At 36.3% G+C, this 26,753-nt stretch overlaps 1 protein-coding gene across 24 annotated transcripts in view; it reads left to right on the top strand.

Moving 5' to 3' along the window:
• diaph2 (diaphanous-related formin 2) overlaps nt 1-26,753 on the top strand; it is a 474,147-nt gene that overhangs the window by 6,762 nt on the left and 440,632 nt on the right. For 16 of the 24 annotated variants that reach the window (XM_077247876.1, XM_077247894.1, XM_077247891.1 and 13 more), the window contains exon 3: nt 26,467-26,499. The exons of the other annotated variants lie outside the window; for them this stretch is intronic. In XM_077247876.1, coding sequence (XP_077103991.1) covers nt 26,467-26,499 — 33 coding nt within the window. The remainder of the gene's footprint in view (nt 1-26,466; nt 26,500-26,753) is intronic. 24 annotated transcript variants of the gene reach the window in all.

Below are 26,753 nucleotides of genomic sequence, written 5' to 3'. Positions count from 1 at the left end.
TACCACAAACCTTTTTTATTTGTGTCCCAGGCTTCCTGAAATTCTGAGGCATATGGGTGTGTTGTAATATTTGTTTATGATTATGATCCTCTAATTCCCTGGGAACGTCTAGGAAGCCTCCATGAGTAGAGCGGGTGTGGCTCGTGAAGTTGAAAACTCCCCACATTTTGGGTGTGTCTTATTCAGAAAGATATCTGTGCTGTTGTTGTTCATAAATACCACCAGTATGTTGTACATTGAGGATGTTGCCATTAGGCAATATTTTTTTTTTTTACCAATACTGTGATTTAATATGTAATTATTTTATTTAGCTCTTTATCGTCTGTATTATTCAACAAAGACAAACAGTAAATCATTGTATGGTATGATCAACACAATATTAGATAGATTAAACATAAGCTGTTCTTTCCTGTAGGCCAGGCCTATATGTCAGCGTAGCATGCTAAGTTAAAGGGAACCTATTATGCAAAATTCACTTTTACATGGGGTTTGAACATAAATGTGTGTTGGCAGTGTGTGTACACAACCATCATATAATGATACAAATCTACCCAGTGTTTTTTTTAAAACCACATAAATCATAAGCACTGTCTCAGAACAACCCGTTCTCAGATTCGGGGCAATGTAACGTACTTTTGCACAGGCCCCGCCCACAACTGTTGACTGACATGCAGTTTAAGCAAAAAGTATTAGTGGAGACCCGCCCTTAGTGAGCTATACACCGTCCGCCATTGTTTCAACTTCGGAGCAGCTGTAGACAAGAATGTCTCCTAAGCGATTGAGGTGTTTTGTTATAAGATGTAAGAATGAACATAGCAGTCTACATTTACTCTCGTTATTACTCGATGATGGATCGGTACCAACTGTTCATGATTACAGTCTCCGGAGCGATAGGCCTAACATTACTGATCACGGCAGAAATGAAAGTGAGCGCGCGCTCTTTATTAGTTCATTAGAGTCGTTTTACGGATATAAAGATTACATGTTTATTAAGCACCCCCTGAAAAACTGTGTATATATTTGTTTACTGTTAGTTGCAACGAGTGTTTCTGTGTAATTCGTTAATGATAATGTTGATGATAATGAAAGGGAGAGAGAGTTTATTGATTAGATCCGCACTTATACTGTTTATTCAGCTCTTGCTGTGATTTTCTGCAGTAAAACTGACGCTTCATCTTTTGTTTGATGTAAAATAAACTTCATTAAACTCATCAGTATATTTTTGGCCATCATTCGGATGGGGTCCGCTACTACAGGCTTGTACTAATAGTGGATAAAAGCAAGATGAAAAATAAGCCTAACCGTAATTAAACTAAACTATACCTGTTCTATCTCAATACATATTCTCTGACTCTGTGGTCATTATTGTCTGACTCCGGGTCATAATGAACACTGATTCCGAGATGAGATTAGGGACTTTAAGCAACAGAGGGTTTTTCACTACACGTCATCAATCCGGAAGTCGGCCATTTTGGAGGCACTGAACGTAAACAATGCCACTGAACTGAACGGACTTGCATATGTGTCTGATTATTGCTGCTGAAAAATGGTCGTGTTTTGGTCTGTACTAATCGGTCGCTCCGGGAAAAAACATTTCGAGTTTAATTGACTGCCAAAAGTTAAAGAGAAGAGTGCAAAAAACAGATGAAAGAAGGCGTATATGGTTGAGAGAGGTACAGCTTTAGCCACGTGTAAATGAAGCGTTGACTATGGCTAAAATGTTGACGTTAAGTAGTTAACTATGGCTACATTCACACTGTTAGTACAAATCCGATTATTTTTGTATTTGATGTCCACACTGTGTATCGCAACTGTTCAGATCCGATTTGTGTGTTCATGCAGCTCTTTGGCAATATGGCAATGACGTTGTGTTGATGGAGGGGTTTGCATTTGCAATAGAAATGTTGTCTTATTTAAATTTTACAACATGGAAATGTGTAGCCGCAGTGCTGGACTACTGCGTTTTGAGCTGCAGAACTGTAGGAGGCTGGTATGCACAGCTTTTTCCCGCGCTCTTATCTGCGCCAGTTTCAAAATAAAAAGTTTCAAAAATAATAATTTTCTGCTTGTCCGGCACTTTGCAATAACACTGCCTTGTTTCGTCAGCGACTTTCAGCATGTTCCCTATAACAACGTCTGACGTTTACATTTTAAGTGGCGTGAGAAAGTCACATAACACGTGAAATCTGATCTGAGCGTTCAGGTGAAGCTGATTTCCTGATATGTGATTTGAATAGGATTTGAAATAGGGTTGTGCCGATAGACGATAGTATCGTGTATCGACGATACACAGAGATATCACCAATGGCAGATGCACTTGATGATATCAATACGATAAATGGCTCGTTTTACCATTAATATATTCAAATATTATTATTATTATTATTTTTATAAAGCTAGTATTGTTATTAAATTAATATTAGGAACTACAATAAATTTGCCTTGCCTAAATTCATAACGACATCACCACATAGCCTAACACTTGCGTCAACACCGACACGCGCATATGAGGACTCCTCTAAGAAAATGTTTTTAAAACTGAATAAGAAAACTAGGCCTACATCCCACATCAAAATTAAATTGCAAGGTGATCCATTCACAAATTGTCATATCTTATACAGATCGAAGATGAAAACCGCATCGTTGTTCGTCAGTATTTTGTATAGCACATTAACAAAAAGTTTAATGACACTATAATAACACTAAAACAATACAATTACTAAATATTATTAATAATAATAATCTCTAAAATTATATAGGCCAGTATTTAGTTCACAGCACAACTCTGCCATCTGTGAAAATCAAAAGCAGCTTCAAACACTTTTTTCACTGTCATATAGGGTCCACAAGAGAAATATTAAGCCAGTAAATTAAGATAGCGCTAGTACTACACCGTTATATCCATTGTCGTCTCTGAGAGAATGCGATGTTAATGCAGCGACAGATGCCGAAAGCTCAGTCTGTTTCTGCTTTCGCTTTCAGAGAATGAGTGCGTTTACATGCACGTTCTTAACCCGATTATGCTGAATAAACTGACAATGCATGTGGTCATGTAAACGCATCCAAACAGAGAGAGCACTGGGTGGGAGGACATATATTGCAAACTCTGACTCTTTCTTGACCTTAGAAATTATTAAAACGTGTTTTCATCTCGTGCAGAAGTACAGTCAAAATGCTGCATCTGTAACGGCATGAGAGGATAATCTGTGTCGGTAAATTTCCCACTCACATGTTGAAATACTCTGAGTCAGATACAAAAATGATTAGGATCTTTTTTTTACCTCACTATACCGGGAAATAACCTGATTTAGCCTATTAATATACGCTCCACCTTTGCTAGCAAAATAGAAAAATTTTCTCGTAGAAAATGAAGTAATGAATAAAGCAAATTAATGATTAAATAATCAAGTTTTCCCGTAGTTTAGACATCATAAATTAGTGTAACAACGTGTTCAGTTGTACATTAACAGTGCAATATTGTTTACATCGAAGTATCTCCAATATGGCCACGCATCCGGGTAACTGACCAAATTGTGATGTAGGGGCAAACCCTCCACAGCCTTTGGTGGAACGGCAACGACATTCCGTCGTTCTATTCTGATGCGCGACTTTAACTGCTACTTCACGATGTTCTACTGTAACCGTCTACTACGGGATAACAGCTGATTTGCCGTTGTCGCTACTATGTGAAAGATTAAGAAAGTTAATGTATGTTTTATGGTATGTGGCATTGTAATTGTATATCATTAAATGCCCAAAGCAACCCTCTCCTGCTTTTTAAAATCAAGTTCTTTATTTGTAATTTGTCAAATGATAAAATTATCCCCTACGCCGTGCCAGAGACTATTTATATAGAGACATGCCACTTCCTCGTTCCTCAATACAACTGTAAACAGGAAAACCTGTAACGCCAAAGATGTTGGTTGTATGCACATGTCCCGCCCCTCCCGCTGGAAAGCCAATCGTCTGCTTTTAACAGTCAAGCCGGAAAACATTTAAGCCTATCGTCTGGTTCCACTGACGCATGCGCACAGTTGAGGTTTGCGACAGCGGAAAATACGTTACTGTTTGAAAAGGCGGCAGATGTAATATGCAGTGTATGTGTGAGTAGTCTCCCCCATATTGATAGCGACTCCCTGATGCCCGCATATTAGTTAAAATCTCCCGGAATCTAGAGCGAACGAGCAATTGCTGGCACATACTGTGCTTCAAACCGTGTAGCGCGTGCACGACGGAGAGGGAGAGAACCCTTGCGCATGTGTAGTAAAAGCATAACCTGTAGGGGAAAAGGCGTTTTAAACCTTATTTTGGGGCAAAGTCATCAAACTTTTTAAGCAATTTTTATCATATTTTACTGCTGTTTCTATACATGCAGTTTTTATGTCCCGGTAACCAGTGAAAGTGCAGTTCTCACTCTCTGCCCATTCATTTAGATAGGAGCCTGGTCTTGTTAGTCCGAAATAGCTGGCGTTGCCAAGATTGCGGCCGAGTGGCATGACTTGCCTAAAAAGACTTTAGCCGTTCACTGTTGCTTAGTGATTTTTGCATTCTTTAGCTGCGGAAGTTAACGGTTTACTTCCGGCTGCCGTTGCCTTTCCATCAGCAGCTGTTGCTTAAAGGCTCTATTGTCCTGACTTTTCTCAGACCCAAAAAGCGACAATTTAAACGTGTTGTAAAAAAGGATCTGTTGGGTGTTTTGAGCTAAAACGTCACATACACACTCTGGGGACATCAGAGACTTATTTTACATCTTGTGAAAAGGGGCATAATAGGTGCCCTTTAATGCTTCCTCAAAAAAAATAAAACTGCTTTACTCTCTCGTCACGTAACCAGAGTGTAATCGCAGCTTTTGCGGTTAAAAAAAATCTTTGTTTGTTTTATCATATTGCAATATTATTGCAAATGCAATTAAAAGTTCAGCTCTAGTTACCATGTCGCCGGAAATGGTGCCATCATTGTCCCATTGTAGTTACCAGTGTCCGAATTTGTGTACGTGATATCTACTGATTCACGAACTAGGGAGCTGATTGAGGCGCACCCGTTGTCTACTTGTGCAAGATGGTTTAAGGGTGTTTGTTTAAAATAAGCTAAAACAGCAACTTAACAACTGTAATTTTTAAGAACAAGGGTTCCCACATTCTTGGTAAACCTGGATATATGATGGAATTTTAAAAGTGTAATTTCTAGACCAGGGAAAGCTGGTCATAATTTCTGTAATGAATGCACTATTGTTTAAAAGTTTGAGGTTGGATAGCATTTTTTTTTTTTAATGTTTTTGTAAGAAGTATCTTATGCTCAGTAAAAACAGTAAGCTATTAATATTGTGAATTATAATTATTGCAGTTTACATTAACTATTTTGGTAACAATTTACAATAATGTTTCATTAGTTAACATTAGTTTACTACATTAGTGAGCAGGAACTAATGATGAACTGCACCTTTACAGCAATTAATAATCTTTGTTAATGTTAATTTTATCATTTACTACTTACTAATATTATTAAAATCAAGATTTGTATTTGTTAACATTAACAATGCACTGTGTGAAGTAACATGAACAAACAATGAGCAGCTGAATTTCTATTAACTAACATTAACAAATATTAACAAACACAGTAACAAATGTATTGCTCATGGTTAGCCTTGTTCATGTTAGGCTAGTTAACACATTAATTAATGTTAACAAATGAAACCTTATTGTAAAGTGTTAGCTACCACTATGTTCTATTCTATTTTAATAATATTATTTATTCCTGTGATGGAAGAGCTTTATATTATCATACTCGTTTGCTGATTTGGTGCTTAAGAAAGTTTGAAACATTTCTTATTGTTAGCTATGTCGAAAACAGTTGCTGATTTTTTTGTTTTTTTGTGTGTGCAAATCAAAGGAACAGCATTTTTGGTAACAATGCAAACGTCTACTGCCACTTTTGACCAATTTAATCAATGCATCCTTGCGGAAAAAAGAGTTAATTAAAAAAAAAAAAAATATATATATATATATCTTACTGACCCTAAACTTTTAAATGGTAATGTAAATATTTCTAGTTATGTAAATCTCTACAAGAACTAAATCGTTACAACGTTGCTGAGAATTTGCGGAAAATAATAAATGAGAAACGATAATCGCTGTACTAGTGGATGTTGAGGCTTCCACACAGTCACGCATCACCCAGGCTTTCTGAATCAGGCCTTAACACTGATGTCACTCTCTCTTACACTAGTGATCTCACTGTTGCACATCCTGTTGCTGATTTGGTGCCAGGCATGTTCTCTGTTGCCTAACTTTTCTGCGCACATAAGACATCCAGAACTTCTGCTATTACACAATAGCTTTCTGCAAAATTAAGGAACTCATACACCTAAAGAGTGATGAAGTTTTAATCCAGTCTTTTTAGCTTTCTCTCTGCAACAAGTTTGTCTCTATAGCACTCATTATGGTAAATGACAGGTAATGTATTTGTTTGTCAGTAGATGTATAAAAGTAATGGAGGCATATTTAGTTGGGGGGAATGGTAAAACATGTTGTAGGTCTAATGAAGTAGCCTAATCAATCTAAACTATTTGCAAATAATATTTTATTTTAAAATGTACTCCCATTTACTCGTATGCAAACGTTTTTAGTCTCGTCACATTCAGTTATTAATTACATGGATCATGATAGCATATTTAAAATTCAAAAAGGTGGTTTGCATCATAGGCTATTACTGTCGGTCGCTGAACAGTAAGACCCGCCGCCTTCGATTTGATTGGCCATCTCGACCATTTTGACATTGACGAGCACATTTATACCCCTGAGGCAGAGCAGCCTAAAATGTTTTTATCAGCCCCTTTAATTTTTTACTTTTTTTTGTCATCCTAACAACAAACAGCTTTACTCATTCTACACTAAAATGATAAGATAGGATGAGAAAATATGAATTCTGTTATGTTTAAAAAAAAGTTATTCATACCTCAGGCAAAATCATTTGGCTCTGGTATGTACAAATAATTATGCACGATTTATGCAAAAATCACACTTACAGTAACATGCAGCCACAAAGCAACCAAAAGCAATCATTCTTTGTCAGTGGGAGTTGGCAGTTTGAGTGACAGCATTCGTTGGCCATATGTGTCTGTCTAGCAACTCGACAAAGTTGAGAAAAAGGATTTCACTGTATTGTATGTTTTGTGTGGCTATAATATAAATGCTGGATCATGTTAATATTAGTAGTTGTATAAAGCTGCACGATTATGGATAAATTGAGTGTCACGGTTTAAAAAAAAATAGAGATTAATACTCTCCCACAATTCTGAATAAACAACTAAACAAAATAACATGTAGGCTAAACTACTAGAGGTTCTGACAATCTTAAATGCTGCACTCTATTTACAAAAATATTGAATATTGAAAAATATAATTATGAATAAAAAAAAAATGGTTTTAATGAACTATTCAATGACTCTCTTATAAAGACTTCACTTGTTTCCTTACTGGATGTACAGTATATGTGTTTTTGAACAAATCTCTTTAATATTGAAATTTGAAATTTATTTGAAGGATAGCCCCTTGAGATGTAACCTCTCGTTTTCGAGGTGGTCCTGAAAACACATTCTTACCAACATTTACAAACATTATTAATGATTGAATTCATTTTTTTTTTTACAGTCGCTTGTTTATTTGTTTATGTATTTAATTGGGACAATGAATTTGACATTGCATATGCATGTATATCTTTTGAATGAGAGCCATCTCTGGTCTTATGATAAATCTGTCCTGAACTGCATTGCAATTATTTCCTAAAATGTCATTTGTGTGGAACTTTTACAATTTTAAGTCTGTAAACAGGACGTTAACACAGGCCAGAGACGGGACACGCCAAAAACAGAGGTAAAGAGGAGAACAGAGGAAATATAATAGTATTTTTAAAGCTGAATTCAGACCATTCCGCACTAGATCTTTAAATTATTAGGGGTGTAACGTTATTCAAACCGAACCGAAAAACCACGATACAGAACCCACGATACGAATCGAGATACTCTAATGGCGTACCGAACACGATAATAAGCAAGGTGTAATCTTTCAAATTCTGTCTATTTGATCACGAAATTCAAACAATAAATATATATTTGGCGCTCTTTGATGCGGCGTGACAGATCACTGTACCACTACACTCCTCATTTCAAGCGGCAGCGCAAGTAAACGCGATCATCTCGTCTTCAGTTACAGAATAAACATGAATGGACAACTGAAGGTATGTTGAAAGATACAGTATACTTACTGAAAGGCATCATAACTCGTGTAATCGCTCAATCAGTGTTTTAGCAGCGGAAAGACGTCAATAAAACAGCTTAGTTTCCAACATATTTACCTCAGCAGGCAAGTCATCCAAATGAATTCTTGCATTAAATAAATGCACTATATTAGCCTATATTTTACTTAACCTGTTAATGATATCTTGATTATTTAATGTATGCTTAAAATATCTTTCATGAAAATGACAGCAGCTGTGTAAATTATTATATTTCAATAACGAATTAGAGTAAAAACATAAGTTAATGCAAAAACTGACTTATGTTCAGTTTACATGTTTTCATACAGTGTGTTGAGTGTTGATTATTATATCTAAAAAATAAATAGTCTAGGCTCTGTTGTTAATCTTTAATGTTATAGTAATGTGCGGGCTCCTTATATAGTTTACAGCATTAACAGATCTTTTTTTTTAATCCTTACGAAACGTTTAATTGTAATTAAAAGACAAAGACACATATTTTTCATTAAACCACTGGTTAAAAAAACAAAAAAAAAACAATTTTAGCTTTAATTTTTAATTTTTAGCCCCACCCCAACAAATCGAACCGAGATGTCAAAACCTTGGGAAGAACCGAACCATCAGTTTTGTGTATCGTTACACCCCTAGAAATTATACAATCTAATTTAAATAAAAAACAACTGATTATACTACATGCATGTAGGATCTTTGTTTGGATTGTGAATGCAGTGGCAGCCCTAGAAATAATGATACTGTCGGGTTGAAAAGACCCCAGAGTTTGTGGAGCTGTTTCATTCCTTAGGCTACATGATGACAACTGCTCTCTCTGGGTCAGCGTAAACTCAAACACAGATTTGAATGTTCTGCTGTGATCGTAGCTTTGAAATACCTGAATGATTTTCGTTTAGGAATGAGATCGTGTGGATGTTTGAATCGAGATTGTAATCTTTTAACGCTTTAATTGTGCAGCTCTAAGTGGAATATTTATCCGTAGTTTTATTTGACATTTTTTTAATTATTGGTATCGCCGATAAGTTGTAATGTTGTAAGACAGTTTTATGTGGACCCCCAGCAGCTGAGCACAGATGCACAGGAGATCCTCTTCTCCATCTTCATTGGTTTATGGACTTTCTTTAACAGTTCTGTCTAATAATTGAAAGGCAAATGCTTTATACTTATACTTTTTTCATATACTGTCATGTCCCAGTTGTGTGAATTGGATGCAGACAGAAGGACAGTGCTGCCGTGCCGTCACTGGACACTCCTGAATTGGCAATTTTAAATCCTTGGTTTCAAACTATTGTGCTATAACCAGTTGGTCGCTATGTCATATTCATTTAATATTAATCGTGTAAAACTATTATGTAAAGTTGCCATTACCTCAGCTTTATTTGAGAAAATATGATTCATAGTGCACAGATTACTAGTTTACCAGATTACTAAAGCCCCTTTTCCACCATCGGGCCAAACTGTTCTCTTTGTTTAACCATTACGTTCCTTGCCGATCCGGATTAGATGAACGGATATGATTTCATATGCAGCACAGATATGATTTAATTTTCCACTGTGGGGCTGATAACGGCCACTCTTTGGAATTTAATTCAAATGCATCATTTGTTGCCTTGGTAACGCAACGATTTATAGAGACAGAGCGACATGCGTCTTTAGCTGAAAACTGCGCCCACCGGGGGGGAAACAATCCAACCATCTCCATTGACTTTGCAATGCGAGAAGCTGCCTCCTTGTCATTTCTGACTTGAAAAACAAAAAACAAAACAGTGTCTAAAAGCTGCTATGTGACAAGGTGTTTAGCAAACAAGCTAAAAAACCCAGAAATAAGTTTTTATAAGCTGTCGACCTCAAAAAACTAGCGTTTAAGGAGACAAAAGTGGATACAGGCTGGAATGAATGGGTGAATTGTGGGATCCTGACACTCAGTTTGCACTAAAAATACACTACGTGTGCAAAAAACATTTTGTCACTGGTATGTCAAATATCCAAATGTCAGATTTATATATTTTATTTCTGTAAGATAAGCTATCCCTATCGCCGATTACGTTCCCTTCCAGTGGGCAAAGTTCTCAGATTAATACGACACGTTGCGTTTCAATTGCCTGTATCCACTTTTGTCCTTAAACGCTCGTTTTTAACTTGTTTGCTGTACACATTGTTACATAGCAGCTTTTAGACATTGTTTGTTTTTTGTTATAAGTCAGAAATGATAAGGAGGCAGCTTCTCACAGTGCGAAGTCAATGGAGACGGTTGGGTTGTTTCCCGCCCAGTGTGGGCGTGGCCTAAATGTCTCTATGCAGGGGACACACTTAACGACTAGCTGAAACATTCTAAGACTGGCTGAACACATTTATAGACTGTTTCCAATGACTGCAGCATATTTTAAACACTGACTGTGAACACCGACTGAACGCGACTCGGTGCATTTCAAGTTCAAGTTCAGTTTTTTTGTATAGCACTTATACAACAGCCACACGACTGACCAAAGTGCTGTACAGAGGTTCAAAAGGAAGGAAAAAGGTAAACAAACAACACAGCTAAAACACAGTTAAAAAAGTTAATTAACATTTACAATAAAAAAATAAAAAAATAAAAAAACATTAGTTATAAGTCATGGAAAACAAGTGCGTTTTTAGTAGAGACATAAGATCTTAATTTATAAAGGCAGATTGTTTCACAACCGTGGCCCGACCACAGAAAACGCTCGATCCCCTCTACGTTTGAGTAATTGAAGGTTCTGGTCTCTGGATCTCAAAACTTCTAGAAGGAGTATATGGTTGCAGCAATTCTGATAAATTGATGGGGGCTAGATCACGTAGAGATTTATAAACAAATAAAAGGATTTTAAAATCAATTCTGATTTTATTAGGCAGCCAATGAAGGGTCCTCAGAATTGGGGTGATATGGGCGCTTTTACGGCTAATAAGAAGGAATCTTGCAGCAGCATTTTGAACTAGTTGAAGACTAGCAATTTGAGACTTTGAAATCCAGTAAAGTGAATTACAGTAGTCTAAACGTGAGGTAATAAAAGCATGAACAGCCATCTCTAGAGTTTTATGATTTAGGAAAGGTTTGACTTTAGACAACAGACGAAGTTGATAAAAACTAGACAATTACCGAGGAAATGTGTTTGTCAAGGTTTAAAGACTCATCTAGATTCCGTACACGTGAAGCTCTAAACGCGGATAGTCTACCTAGATCGAAGCTGGCAGCCTGAGAATTATAAGTGGGCCCAAAAACGATCATCTCGGTTTTGTTTTCATTTAAAGATAAGACATTTTGAGCTAGCCAAGATTTAACTTCATCTTGTCAACTTAGTAAAGATGTAAAGGTAGAAGGATATTTTCTCTTGATTGGTAAATAAATTTGGGTATCGTCCGCATTACAATGAAAAGATACCCTGTGTCTTCTTAGAATGGAGCCCAAAGGTAACATGTACTGAGAAAAGAGAGAAGGCACCAACTAAGATAGATCCTTGAGGAAGACCACAGATTAGGTCCTCTTCTGTTAGAGGATAAATTGCCTAACTTGACTAGGAATTTTCGGGTCAGAGAGATAAGACTGAAACCACTTAAAAGGACAATACCTTTTGCCCCACATAAGACTCTAGTCTAGATATCAAGGTAGAGTGGTCAACAGTGTCAAAAGCTGCTGATAGATGTAAGAGCACGAGAACCACGGAGTCACCAGTGTCCGTGGATAGATAGATGTCATTTAAAACTCTCAAGAGGGCAGATTCAGTACTGTAAGTTTCTGTTTTTTAAATGGGAACTTGGCAACTATTCCAACTGAATAAAACCGTTTAGAAATCATTGGAATGGTTAAATACCCTGTTCCGGTGAGAATGGTGACTTTCCCCACCCCCCACTCAACGTTCCCAGGCAGAAAATCAACTTTGCAACATGGGGACTAACGTCCCGGTAAGTTCGAAATAGGACGTCTCTTTTGAGTAAAGGAGTGACAGTGGCCACCTTAAGGGCAGCAGGGATAGAACCAGTAACGAGACAGTTATGACAAAAGACACCAATCCTGGCCCAACAGAATCAACAATTAATTTAAGAAACTATATATATATAAATAAATAAATAAATAAATAAATAAAGGTTTTATATCAGCCATTGGCAGCACTGCTCTTTCTGTCAAAATAGAACTGTCAATACATTTAAAGATTGTAAAAAGCTGTAACCAGTTATGAAGCCAGCCACCAATAACTTTAGGGAACGACCTACTAGCAACCAACAGTTCTTTGACCTTATTTTAAACGGGCTTAACCCGTGGGGGTGGACACATTTTATGGAAACTTATGTGTTGCCAATAGATTCCAGCATTGAATATGCATGTATATTCTTTTGAATGAGAGCCATCTCTGGTCTTATGATAAATCTGTCCTGAGCTGGATTAGAGAAGGTTATAACCCATTGAGCATGCTAAGCATTATGACCCAGCGTTAGATTTCTGTAATGCACTGGGGCTAATCTTTACAGTTTGCCCCAGGATCAGACCCACGGGGAGAGAAAAGAGGCAAGAGGAAGTTTTTATTTTTTTAATTGTTTTTACAGCATTTAGAGAGGGAATGACATCATTGAGCTCCTGTTGATGGCACAAATAAAGACCAACACAGTTTTGGCACTTTTCAGTTTTCTTATGCGATGTAGACACACCAAAGTTTGTTATCTTGTTAGCCGGTTATTTTTATGCACTCGAATTTCAGTGTGAAAAAACGCAGGTTTTGTATTTATGGAATGAATTTCTCACTTGTCTTCTAACTGAGTCTTATGAAGTCATGGAAGTGGAATTCTAGCCAGTGCTTTTCCTCAAAAGGCATTCCAGAGTACAGACTGAATGGAAGTTTACCTCCATTAAATTCCATTGCAAATGAATGAAACTCCGAAAACAGAATATAAGCCTGGATGCTGTTATGTAACATACCCTAACGGGGCACAGATTAGTGCAGACGATTTGTACAGCGTGTCCTCGTAGTCGTGCTGTAAGTGACGTACACTGTGTTTGTTGTGAAAACCAGTGACCCTGAAAACTTAGATTATCTACCTGTGTTTTAATAAAGGAAGGGGTGAATTGGACGGGATGCGGTGTGGAGGCCTAGGCTTTTCATCATTATTCAAAACAAAGGTGTGAATGGGCAGATTCAATTTGTGAAACAGACTTTAATCATTCCTCAAAACTGCTGTTTTTTTCACACAAAGACGTGAAAACATCAGTGGTGTGCAGTTGGGTGGATTTTACTCCAAATACTTTCAGTATTAAAAATCAGTGTAGGATAGTTTTGATCAGCTTGATCAGTGTTGTAGAAGTACATATTGTTCAAATAACCTTAGCTTTTTTTCTCGTGAGAAAAAACTTATCTGAGGCAGCTGTTGTTAGTTCTCCTAGAACAAATGTAACAACTCTGTGTTGGGACTTTGAAGGTTTTTGGCCAGTCTGTTCTCCCAGGACAAGTTAAAAATATTGACTGTAGTGTTTGTTTAGCCGTGACTTGTCAAGGTTTTTTAAATTCATCATTAATGATCATATAATGAATGACAATCTGTATGTGTACAGCGCTAAACAAACAATATATCTTGGAAATTGGGCACTTTTATTCACATGCTGTCAAGCTGTTATTTTCAGATTTGAAGCACTGTTGCTACTGCTACTCTAATATTATATTTCTATATAATTTATACAGATATTCCTGTTGTAGTATGGGATATTTTGTATATTAGCATGCAGATAATGGTCATCTTAAAGGTTGTCACATGCAGTTAAGCTTACTGTAAGTGAGAAGTTCACTGATGTAGATCTGCTTTTTTGGATACAGATGAACGGTCCTGAGATAAACACAGGCACTGCATTCGCAGTGTCAAACAGACATTGTGGCTGGAACATAAGGTTAATATTATCAACCACATACAACAATACATTTTGGTTTTGTTTGTTTTTAGGTCTGATCCCTCTTGTGAAACTTTTGAGGTTAGCATTGTACTAGCACATACAATGGGGTTCAAAAGTCTGAGACCATGCTTTTAAAGTCTGAGAAAATTAAGCTATTTTTTCCCACAAATGATATTATCTGCATGATTTGAGTGAATATTTGACTTGAATTTTGGAATGTCTTAGTATTTGGTTTATTTTTCTTAATTTAATTACTCCATAAGTTTGTAAAAGTATTATTTTTTTATAGTATTATTAACATTTTGAATTGACTTTTATATTTTCAGTTTTAGTAATTTTAGGTTTTTTACTGCTTTTGTCTTTTTTTTTTAGTTAAAAAAAACAAATTATTAAGATTTGTTTTATTTTTGTTTTTCTTGTATTTTTAGTACTTAAAATTGTTTTATTTCAGTTAGTCAAGTCAACATGTTCAATTTATTAAAAATAAATAAATATATAAACTTGCAGGTTTAAATTAGAACCCCAGAATTTTCAATGTGGTCTCACTTTGGAAATAAATGGTTTGAGTTTGTCTGTAGCTGGCTATTTTAAACTCAGAGACCCCTTCTTTGAGTCTAAAATGGCCAGCTGCAGACAAACTCAAGGAGTATCTCAGAGAAATGGAGAACCTACAGGAAATGGAACACATGTTGAGTGTCTCAGTGCTCACAGGAAGTGAAGAAGGGAAGTGCTTTAGTTACACTGGGGGATGATTCTGACATCACCCTTTGAAACAGATGTTTCTGGCAAGTTTCCAACACTTTCTTCATAATGCTCAAATTGACACATAACATATGATGGCCCTATCAGTTGAATTGGAGCTCCGAATACTTAATATTGTCATTTCTTAGGGGGCTCTCGGTCTTGAATCAATCAGATGGGATGACTGTCCAAGGAAAGCTGTTCACACCAACATGTTTCAGAGAAACATAAACATTGGCTCAGTTTTCCTGAAATAACCAACACACCAAAGATTTTTCCCATGTTAAGGCAAAAGAGGTCTTGGAATGGGTTGTTTAATGAGGGCCCCTCCTGTATTTTGAAGTCATCAGTCATTCCTGGATTGTGCTGTACAAAGACAAATCCCTTGAAAATTGGGTTCTGGTTTAGAATATCTTTTTTATGCTAAATAATAGCCAATCATTTTAAATCTTTTTTTAGATGCTAGCATGTTCTTCATTCAAATTAGTCTGTTTGCATGTTGAGAACAGTGCATCTTTGTTTGATCAGTTGAATGAATAAAGAAAAGGGTCTGTTCATCAAGTCAAGGACATCTAGAAGCATGTACAGATTTAATCTTCAATGATGGTTGTGAACTAAAATAAGAGGGGTACTGTTAAACAGACAAAGCAACCAGTTCTTGGTATACAATTAGTCTTTTCGCTTTTAAATCATACATCTTTAAAGTTAACATAGGGCTGGACAATATGGCCAAATTTTATATCACGATATATTTCTTAATTTCGGTCGATACAATATAATTCCGATATTGATCAATATAAAAGCCTCAGAAACACTGTAGAACACCCACAACAGATGTCTGTACATACAATCTTCTGAAAAATGAATTTGCCAAGTATATGAAAACTGCTGGAGTCTTTCGGTACTGCACCATAACAAACTACATGAAGCAATGAAATAACCCATAATAAAAATAATATTCTCTTCTCAATACCTGCTACAAGACTATGAAAGCATATGGGTAGCAATATTCAATTTGAAATGTAATATGCAAAATGACAATGCAATATGTAAAATGCCAATCCATTTCTTTTTTTAAATTTACATTTGCCATTAAATTTTTCAACGTTTTGTGCAAAATTAAAATTCAATTATATAATTTACATTTGCCATTTCATACACTAGTTTTAATATGTAAACTGAATACATATTTTAATGTTTTATAAGTTGCAAAATTAAAATGTATTACAGATATGATTAGATATGTTTAACATGTTCAAGCAAAAACTATAGGAAAATGATCATTTAAATGTTATTTTTCTTAATTGCATTTACACTCACAGTTAAAACACTTAAATGTCCCGCAATGAATGTAGCAAAATGCAATGTGCAAATTGAAAATGCATTCCGAGTCGATCATGCCCCCTCCCGCCCTTTCAATCAGTGCGTAAAGTTTAGGTTTCTTTGATATTAAAATCATATATTGGTCATTCTGAGGTCACTCGGCATCCCCACATGCTCCAAATTCACGCAAAAAGTCTCGTTTGTTTGTGCTTCGTTTGTGCCGGTTAAAGTTGTGTTTGTGCTGCTTCTATCGGGTGGAACTGCTTCAGATAGTGGAACAGGTTTGATGTGTTCCCGCTGCTAGTTGGCAGTCACACGCTGAAACACTGAAACACCACTGAATTTATACCACTGAATTAGTCTTTCCTCTCTTATCAACTATTTCGTCTGCTTTCGCCTCACTTGTGGAAGCTTGTTCAGTCACATTTGTATTGCGGTCAGGGGCGCTCATTTTGTAGCTAAAACTTGCCGCGTTGGAGATCAGCCTACTCCTGCTGAGCACTGGCTGCGTGTCTGTGGTGTCCGTCATCACGAAAGTAGCTAATTGTGTTCTGCTCTTTCTGACGGCTGCGCGCCAAACGTCAGTTATGTATATTGTAATATCGAAAATGTGTTTAAAAGTCATATCACTGTTATCGGAAAAAAAAAATATCGCGATATATATTGATATTGAATTATTGTCCAGCCCTAAGTTAACATGAAATAAGTTTGGCTGCTTATTTTGTCAATGCGTATTCTTGGTTATACTATGAATGTTGGACTGTTGGACGCTGTTGGACACTGTTGGATGAATGTTGGACTGTTGGACACTGTTGGACGCTATTTTAATGGATAGTATATTTTGATGTTGAAAAAGCACAATGCTTGTAAAGGCTAATATTTTGTCTTTGAGGAGCCGAGAAGAGTGTCAGTCTGGTATTTTGCCCTCTAATCATAGCCAATATATCCTGTGCTTAGCACTTTATCTTTTATAACACAAGATTTTGGCCAAATGTATTAAATGAAAGGAAAAACTGAGCGCCCAGATAATTACAATAAACCTTATAACCTGCACGTTTAAGAAAAAGTAATGCTGAATTGATAAAGATGTGGCCGTTAATGACTGACAAAACACAAATCTCCTAAACTCGCTGGTGAAAAACCTAGTAACTCCATTTGAACTTGATTTTGGGAAAATGTTAACAATAAGACACGCAAGTGTCACAATACTAACTTTGACAACATGGTGTTTAATTTTTACCCAATTAGCGGTTCAAAATTAGCCTGCCATTTTCGCTGGTTTCAAAACACACACTACGCTGGATATAACCTGCCATTCATTTTCATAATACTTTAACGATTGGTGATATATCCTCGGAAAAACCCCTGAGATCCAAAAGCTAATGCCAGAGACTCACCTATTATGACTTGAAAGCTGAGCGTTCGAATTTGATGAATTCATCATGAACCTCATGATGAATGCATCACAACACATTGCATTGGTTGTACAATATGAATTCATAATTGGCTGACTGCCAAATAAAAATATTAAAACAGAACCATAAAATAACATTAACATTTACCATCTTGAAACTCTGATCAGTCCATTAGCTAGCTGAACTCAAGCTCATTCTTCTTATTCCAGAGGAAAGATCAAATACCTAACTTGCTGTTTTCTGTCAATAATTTACTGTAGACTAGGACTATCGTTCATTTAATGGTATTATATTAACACTGAATTTGATTACCTTCATCCCACATGTATAATTATTTGTGTAGACTTCCCAAAGCAGCAGTGTGATTTCTTTTTTTATTACCCCCCACCCCCCAACCCCCCCCCCCCCCCCCTTTATTTATGTGTGTTTGAGGTTAACATGTCAGAGTCTCTCATAAGATTTGTTGCTGGATTCAAAAGGTTCATTGTACTACATACTTTGCAATAGTTAGTGATTTGCACAAAAGTTGTTGACAAGTTCTTGTGACACAAAAAGAGTGACCTTGGGTTGATCGTGTGATGTGGTGAAAGGAGAGCTTGGCATATAATAAAGTCTTTGTTTTAGCAGCAAAGTTATCATTCATCATCTCTAGAGTCTATTCAGGTTTAGTCACTCTGCACATTTCTAAATTAAAACTCAGCTCAAGCCACAAGGCACACCAGAAACTCAGCGCTGAGTTTTTTAATGGTGCTGGAAACAGTTTCTCTGACAGCATGTGCATATAGCGAAAATGAGTTGTCTTTCGCTGCTTACTTTGCTTCAACGGTTTAAAATCACTTGTTTTTAAACCACAAATAGTTTCTCTGACAGCATGTGAATATAGCGAAAATGAGTTGTCTTTCGCTGCTTACTTTGCTTCAACGGTTTAAAATCACTTGTTTTTAAACCACAAATAGTTTCTCTGACAGCATGTGAATATAGCGAAAATGAGTTGTCTTTCGCTGCTTACTTTGCTTCAACGGTTTAAAATCACTTGTTTTTAAACCACAAATACTTAAATACGCATGCAAACGATAAGCTTTCGTGACTGCATAGCACAGCAACTTTCACGTGAGCGTAACCGCGATAGAGACAATAGTCCAAAATTTCTACCAGTTTAATCGTGTCTACCGGTATATCGCCCACCCCAAGGCTTTGTCGAAAATCACCCCCATACCCTTAAATAGGGCACTATTTGAGGGGACTGCCATTTTAAGTGGTGTCTTAAACCATAGTGGACGTTATAGAGTGCACTCATTTAATACCACAATGGACTGCAATAACGAGTGTACAAACCGATGTAAGAATACCCATAATGCACTGTGACGGTCGTGCTGAATAAATTCCCATGTTTGCCAGAAGATAGTGCCTGCAGCTGAACCATCCATCCATCCATTTTCCAATCCGCTGGTCCAATGTGGCTACAGTGTAATATCATACAGGTATAAATTCCTTCTTACTTGAATATTAAATTGTTTAACTAAGTTTTATACATGCTAGTTTCCATGACGGAGTTCAAGATACATCTTTTTATCTTACTGCTGAAGCTTCCAGTTTTCTAAGTTTCAAATGATTATTAAACCGCTAGCCGAACTATGCTGGGGGCCCTTCCGGCGCACTGAGTGTCCGAATTTACTCACTCGTTTTCTATCACTCCTTTTAAGTGGACTATATTAGTGGAGTAATGTAGGGAATAGTGAATCAGGATGTACGGGATGATTTCGAACACAGCCCTTGTCTTCATTTTTTAAATCCCCCAGTGAGCAAGCCAAAAGAGACTGACGCTCCATAAGATGTTTTGGTAGCATCTTTGATACTTTCATGGTGTTTTTTAGTGACAGATGTGGTTTCTTTGAACTATTGTTATATAAAAGCACTACATAAAGATTCCTTCAAAAAGTTCTACTTTATTTGTGTTCCTTCATTTGAAAAAACATAGTTTTGCAGTGACATGATGGTATACAGACTTTTAATTTTTGGGTGACATAATCTTTTAAACTTTCATATCACAAGATTTTTTAGATCTTGAGAAATTAATTCAGTCCTAGTGTGTCCATACTTTTGACTGACAGTGTATATGAGTGTAGAGCTAAAGCTGCCAATCTTTCTTGACTATGCATAGAACAAAATATTGGTTATGATGACTTTTTAGTTCTTATAGATTGTTTTCTAATCTTCCACCTACCCTCTGACCAGTGGTGAGCAGTTTATAACTGGGTCACTCACTGTATGATTATGGTCTGATTGATTAAACTATGTATTTGAATAAATGGACTACATGCTATGTATGGTGAAGTGAATTGTCAAGTCTGAGAAATAGGATAGAAAAAGACATTGACAAAGGTTGAGGGAAAACGGGGAGGAAACCGAAAAATGTAATTGACCTTTGAGAGGTCAAAAAAAATATTTCACATGTATTTGAGTTGAACACCACCGATGACATCGTTTCTTCTCCTGAAGTGAAAGAGCGAGTTGACACAGGCTCCTTCTCTGTTTGGGGGAGAACCACAGAAAGCCAAACACCGGAAAGAGCTTAAGTCTGTATATCATTAGACAGATTACATCTGCAGGCCCTGCCTTATCGGGCTACACTCAGATAAGCCATGGATTGAAAATGAAGTCAAAGAGTCATTCTACTGAATGTTCCCACTTTGCCTCATTGCAAAAATGATGTACTTTACAGTTGCATACACAGATATATGAGACCTGCTGCAGTATCTTTGAAGAAATGGCAAACAGGCACGTCTGACATCACCCCAGACTCTCCAGCAGGGCTATCGCAGCGCCAGCTTCTGCAAACTATGTGTTGTGCTGTTTTCCCATGGAAAATTGACGGCCGTTTGTCAGTTGGATATAGGCTAATATGAGTTGCAGATAACATCACAGCTGAATGTGCATTTCAGCATGTTAATGTCATTTGTTTAAATCAAGGGGGATTGAATTACAGTTGTTTTCCGTGGCCATTTTCACTTAAGTGAGCTCTCAGTACAGGGATATTACACATTAGTACACATCAGTTTTAGCTGTGCATCTAATGTAAATGACTGAATAAAAGCTTTGACTTGAAAGCCCTTTTTTCAAGGTGTATGGAAGTAGTAAGCCTGTGTATTATACAAGTGTATTATACAAATTGTGTATTATACAATTTTGGGGGTGTGGGTGGCAATAAGTGGATGACCAATATTTTTTTATAGATTGTGTAATATTATATATACAATTTTTATTTCGTCATATTATTCAAATAATTGAAAAATAAAACTAGAACAAAATTAAAATCAATAGCCTAGTTTTAAATCCTACAAGTGAATCTAGGCATCACAACATTATAATTTACAGTATGAAAAATGCATAATCATTTTGAGATTTGTTATTATATCCAATATCAAATGATACAAATTTAAAAACTATCAGCTGATAACTCATGTGGTAGCCATATGTTGTGCACATCACACGTATGGTGGTGTTCTTAGTGGCAACAACAATTTGATAGACACTAATGTTTATTAAATAATTAAAATTTTCACTTATAATAGTAAGATGGCATATTTAATTTGAAATGAATTAAAGTATCTCGTCAGGGATAGATGCACAGTCCTTTCAACAGGTTGATTGGTATAGTTTTGGCATAATTTGTATGATATTTTTTTAAATAGTCACCAATCCTTAAATCATTTTGCGTTTATTTACAAAACGATTCAACATTATTTGTGCCGTGTTGCTGATCCTTTATCTCTAAATGATTTATTCATCTGGCATGTACCATAACCACCCCTTTGTGCTATTACAATTGTCTCTCTTCCCATCAGGCTATTGTTTGGCATCCTGTTGGCCTGTGGTCTCACTCTCTGGGCAAATACAATCAACAATCAGTGTTGATTCTAGCAGGGTGTTGGTCAAAGCTTTTGTCAGCATTCAGTACAAGAACAGGGCTGATATTTAATCATGAATTTTCTGGGCTTTACTGTACTGCAGGATTATCTGCATCACCAAGGTATATGGCCAGTTAGTAACCCATTCTTTTTAATATCTCGATTCTAGTTGTGTGAATTCTATCCTGATAGTTGTGTACGTCTATTAGAGGGTTTGACGCACTCTTTCCAGCTCTGTATTTAATTAAAACATCCCTGTGTGTAAACAGTGTGAACGAGACGAGGTGTCGGCCACTGAATGCTCCATTCTTGAGACGGAATGACTGCAAATTTCCAAGAACTGTTAGGTTCAAGCTATCCATTGTTTGAGTACAATTAAGACCAATTAAAATAACCCGATTTCCCACAAAGCATTTGCAACAGCTTTTTGTTGCCATCCTCATCCTCTGGTTGTTTTCCCAATGTAAGAATTGCCAACAAAGCAGATGGTGGGAGCTAGAAACTACTTCACTTTTTGGACATGTTTCAAAGTCCATTCAATGCCTCTATTGGCTTTTGTAAAACATTGATTGACCAACTGTATGTTTTGATTGGTGTGTGCCACCTAGTGGAGGAATACGTAATAGCACCATTTGCACTTCTACTGTCAAGTAATCCTTATATTTAGTGCTCTCTAACCAAAACGAGGCTGTTCTCTCCTCTCGAGTGTTTCCAATTAGATAACTTAAGAGTTTACTTGGGTCAACACATTACAGAACTACTTAGGCATGTGCAACTGCAATTTATGTCGCTGTTTATGTAGGTGCTTGGGGCTGCATTAATTTCGCTATTGTGGGGGTTTGGGAGTTTTCTGCAATGAATAAAGCTTTATTTTGATAAAGAATTTAATATAGTTCTGTTGCCCTGAAGGAGTTTTGTTAAATCATAATGCAATATTTGGCCCTGTTGACTGTCTGATGTGTTGTCGAGCTGCAATATTAATGACCAGCCCTTGAGTCAAAACACAATTATGCAAAGTTGTTAAATGGTTTTTAATTAGATTTTAAGATTTTAATTACTTTCAATAACAAATGCACATCCGTGTTATACAGGGTCTTACACTATGAAGCCACTTCGGGCTGTTGGATCTGTAATACAATAATCCCTACACAGTCATTATTATTTTAACAATAATTTTCCATGAAAGTCTTTGCTGGCAAGTTTGGTTTGGGCTTTAAACCGAACTCTTTATGACCCCTTTAAAGCATTAAACATTCTTTGTTAATAAAGGTTAGTGTAATGGATGATTCACTCCCTTGAGTCCTTGACACACCTCCATTCACATCAAACCTCCCATTCCATCACAACTGTTGCAAAAGCTGTGTACAGCCTGCAACCCTGGGGCAGTGCTATAATGTCTGGGTAAACGCAGGACCAGGGGGCAGAGAGATTAACAGTAGAGTTAGGAACCCTGCGGGAAGTTCTGCTTTATGGCAGCTTCTCCACAGAGCTCTGCTCGTTAACACTCATCCGGCTCTGCACGGCATATGGAGACCCATCTCTCCCCCTGTGTGCTCCATCTCATAAACGGCTATCACTGCTGTAGCCAAAAAGATAAAGCACATCTGTTAGGCAGTGAGTGAAGGCGGAGAGGAGAAGTTTTTTATAATTGTGTTTGAGGTCAATATAGTCCGACTGATCAGGTTTAAAGATGTATCTAATGGGTTGCTTCATTAAGAACAGAACTCACGGTGAGATTCAGCACTCACTGCTGCATAGACCAGCATGTGTTGTGTTTTGGATGCTCATAACCAGCATGGGATGCCCATGTTTTGGTGTCACTATAATGTTGATGTATTATCTCAACCAGCAAGACTACTTTGGTCCACCATCTTTACCAGAAAAGCCACAGTGGTCCTCTACTATTCTACTTTTAACTCTGCACTAACTCGTTCGTTCGTTCATTTGCTTTTGAAAAAAGACTCCGTTACCATGTCTGGTTAAACAACAAAGATGTGAATTTGTGAAAGCGGTGACATCTCGCGCATGTACAGCATATTATATTGTGTTTCTTTACAAATTGACAATTTCAGCTCTTTTTCGTATCAATGGAAAACATGACTTTGTTGTAATTCAATGTCGATCTACTTTATTACAGTGTATCTGAACAATCTATTGCACTGTAGACCATTCCAGTTCCTACATACTGAATGTGACGATGTGATTTATTCGGTTTTATATCAATTTACTACTCTTTCTTCAATAGAGACTGTTGTTGACTGAAACACTCTTATTAGTATTTTATTTTTTATATGTAATTTAAATGAAAATAAAAATCCAGTTTTCAGCATATTCCCTGTCATTATTAATGTTGCAGGTGGCACAACTGATATTCATCAGATGGTGCAACCATGTAAATTTCTGATTTAATCCAACAAATATTAGGTCAAATTGAACAAATGGCTGAAAACTAGATTGTGAATAGTTATTGTATTCAATTAATTTACTGCTATACTTGTATGATTATTTTTATGTCTTTAAAAGTAAAATCGGATGCTAAATATACTAGAATGCAATACATATAAATGAATACGAATAAAATACACAACACAAAATAATAATGTGTTAGGCACTGTAGACACTTTAAGGGTTACTTTTTAAAATTGGGAATATATATTTGCAAATAATTGGTTGTACCACCAAAAAAAAAGTCAAATTAATTTAAACACTTTGAAATTTTATTTAACAATCTAAACTTTAAAGCATTGTTCCTGACTCAAAAATGTGCATTACATAAATTATGAAAAGATTTTTTTCAAAAACTATTTTATTTGTCATTGACCCAAATCTAGTCAGTCATTCAATCAATCAGACTGTTCATCCTGAGGAAAGAACACATGGAGCTGAAAGGAAGGGGGACTTTGACTAAAGATCCTTGGCAAGCTTTTGCTATTTCCTCTAATAATTTTTGTCTGAGTTTAGGGTTCAGTGTAGAGCTGCACGATTCTGACAAAAATCATAAATGCCGATTATTCCCTTGAAATTGTAATTGCGATTATTAATTACGATTATCAAAATTTACATTGAATATATATAGGCATATTATAATACATGTTTACACAAAAATTGTTTACACACACAAGTACTGTCCCCTTTTACTTAACATACACATAAATTGTATGACTCATAGTAAAGACTAGAAAAACATTAGGACTATGCTAAAGCAATTAAATATAGCAGTCCCAAACTAGTTTTAATGTTAATACAATGTTGATATGAGCCACCACAGTCATTTAAAAATATAAAAAATAACACAAAGTGAAAATGAAGTGGCATTTTGGGGTTATGGAAACGACAGTTACCATGGTGAATACACAGTATACTAACAAGAACTGTTAATGAAACAGCTCCTGGTGAATAGAATGAAAATCACACCTGCATGCAAATCCTTCTCAGCTAACACGTGATTTATTGGTATTTTACTTTTAATTCGTGACATACTAATTTACATCGTAACGACGTTAATTGCTCGTAGTTTCTTTTGCACTTTATACAGTGAAGCGATACGCAGTGCGCATCGCCGCATTTGCGCGTGCAATTGAAGAGTGCGCGCTACGAGCACAGTATAACGGGACAGGACAGTAAAGTCCGTTTTTCTGAGGTGAAAGTCTTTTTATCTTTTAAGTCTTTTAGTCTTTTCAGCGTACACTTACGTCACTGCCTGGTATGTCATATTGTGCTGGGTTTTCTGAAGTAGTCGTGATTCGCCTCTCATAACATATTCATGCTCTAAACACACACACGCAGAGTGGATTTTCTTTTGTAATTGCGGCTTTGAACGATTACGTAATCGCAATTAGAAATTTGATTAATTGTGCAGCCCTAGTTCAGTGTTCAGTTCAGTGTTACTAGTGTCGCGGAACGGCGTGTTACGGAAACGTGGTGTAAAATTTTCAGTAATCAAAAAGCATGTCTAATTAATTTAAATCATGAAACTTATACAATTATTAAACTTATACAACATTTAATGAAATGTTTTTTTTCTCCACACAAATTTGGAGTTGTATTTTTTTTTCTGGTAATCAAATGAAGACATAAAATATTAATTTAATTTATTTTTAATCATATGAAATTAAACAACATTTTGTCAAACCAAAAATAAATTGTCATTATTCCTTAAAAAAATAAAGTTTTGATAATAATTTGTTAGTATTATTATTATATTGAGACGTATCTAAGTTCTATGTACAGCAGTAATATATTTTTGTCAAGTTAAACCGAACTTTTATTTTGACTGGTTGCCGTGAAGACCTTTTGAGTTTCTGTGTGTTTGACATGACGATAGTTTTCTTAAATGAAGCAGTTAAATTCTTACGAAGTGACTTTCATAGCAGATCTAGTGTCTGGAGATTCATGCATTCGTGTCCTCATATAGGCGGGCCGCCCCCCAAAAATGGTAGGGGATACACTGTAGTTGTCCATCTCCTTTTCCTGTATTGCCTCTGCTGTGACACAGGGCAGAATGTGTCTGTTTATAGTTTGTCTTGCTCATTAAAGCTTTATTTCTGCTGTTTTACTTTTGTTTTATGTGGAGTGATATATCTAAAAGAATTAATCTTCATAAGTCCTGCTGTCATATATAAACAGACTTGTTTGTCATGCAAATGAACAGACTACAATAGGCTTACATGCAACAGAGTTTAGTTTGTTTGTTTAAATTATTTAAGTTACTCATGCCGACTTGTACCAGCAGTGGGTTTGACTTCTCATGCTGCCTGCAGTTGGGTATGCTATTCTCATGCTTATGATCTCATACGATTTTTTTGTTTTTTTGGTGCATAAATCTGTCATTTAATGCATGTGGTTATGGGTTCTCACTTGACCAAAGACACAGCAGCAGTGTTTTCATTTGCCCTCACTTATTGTCCCTTCCCTTCAACAGAACATACACATAAAAACATTGGCTGATGACATGGTAAGGTGTCTGTTTCTTTTATTTTGTGTGTCTTTCTTTTTCTCTTATGTTTTTGTTCTTTTTCTCATATTCGCCATTACTCCGCGTTGTTAAAGTGAAGTGATCAAAAGAGAGAGAGCAGAGACAAAAAAGCAAAGAAAAACTTTTTTTTTTTAGCACCCTGTCATCAGGTCTGTCATAATCAATCAGTCTAAAGTTCACTCCAGATCAGGAAGCTGGAGTTCAAGCAGACACATGGCAACTTGATGTAATCA

This window comes from Siphateles boraxobius, unplaced genomic scaffold (genome assembly GCF_051911475.1).
Source record: "Siphateles boraxobius isolate OS27281-9 unplaced genomic scaffold, OSU_SipBor_1 3, whole genome shotgun sequence".
Taxonomy (NCBI): domain Eukaryota; kingdom Metazoa; phylum Chordata; class Actinopteri; order Cypriniformes; family Leuciscidae; genus Siphateles; species Siphateles boraxobius.
This window is presented reverse-complemented; position numbering and strand designations above follow the sequence as displayed.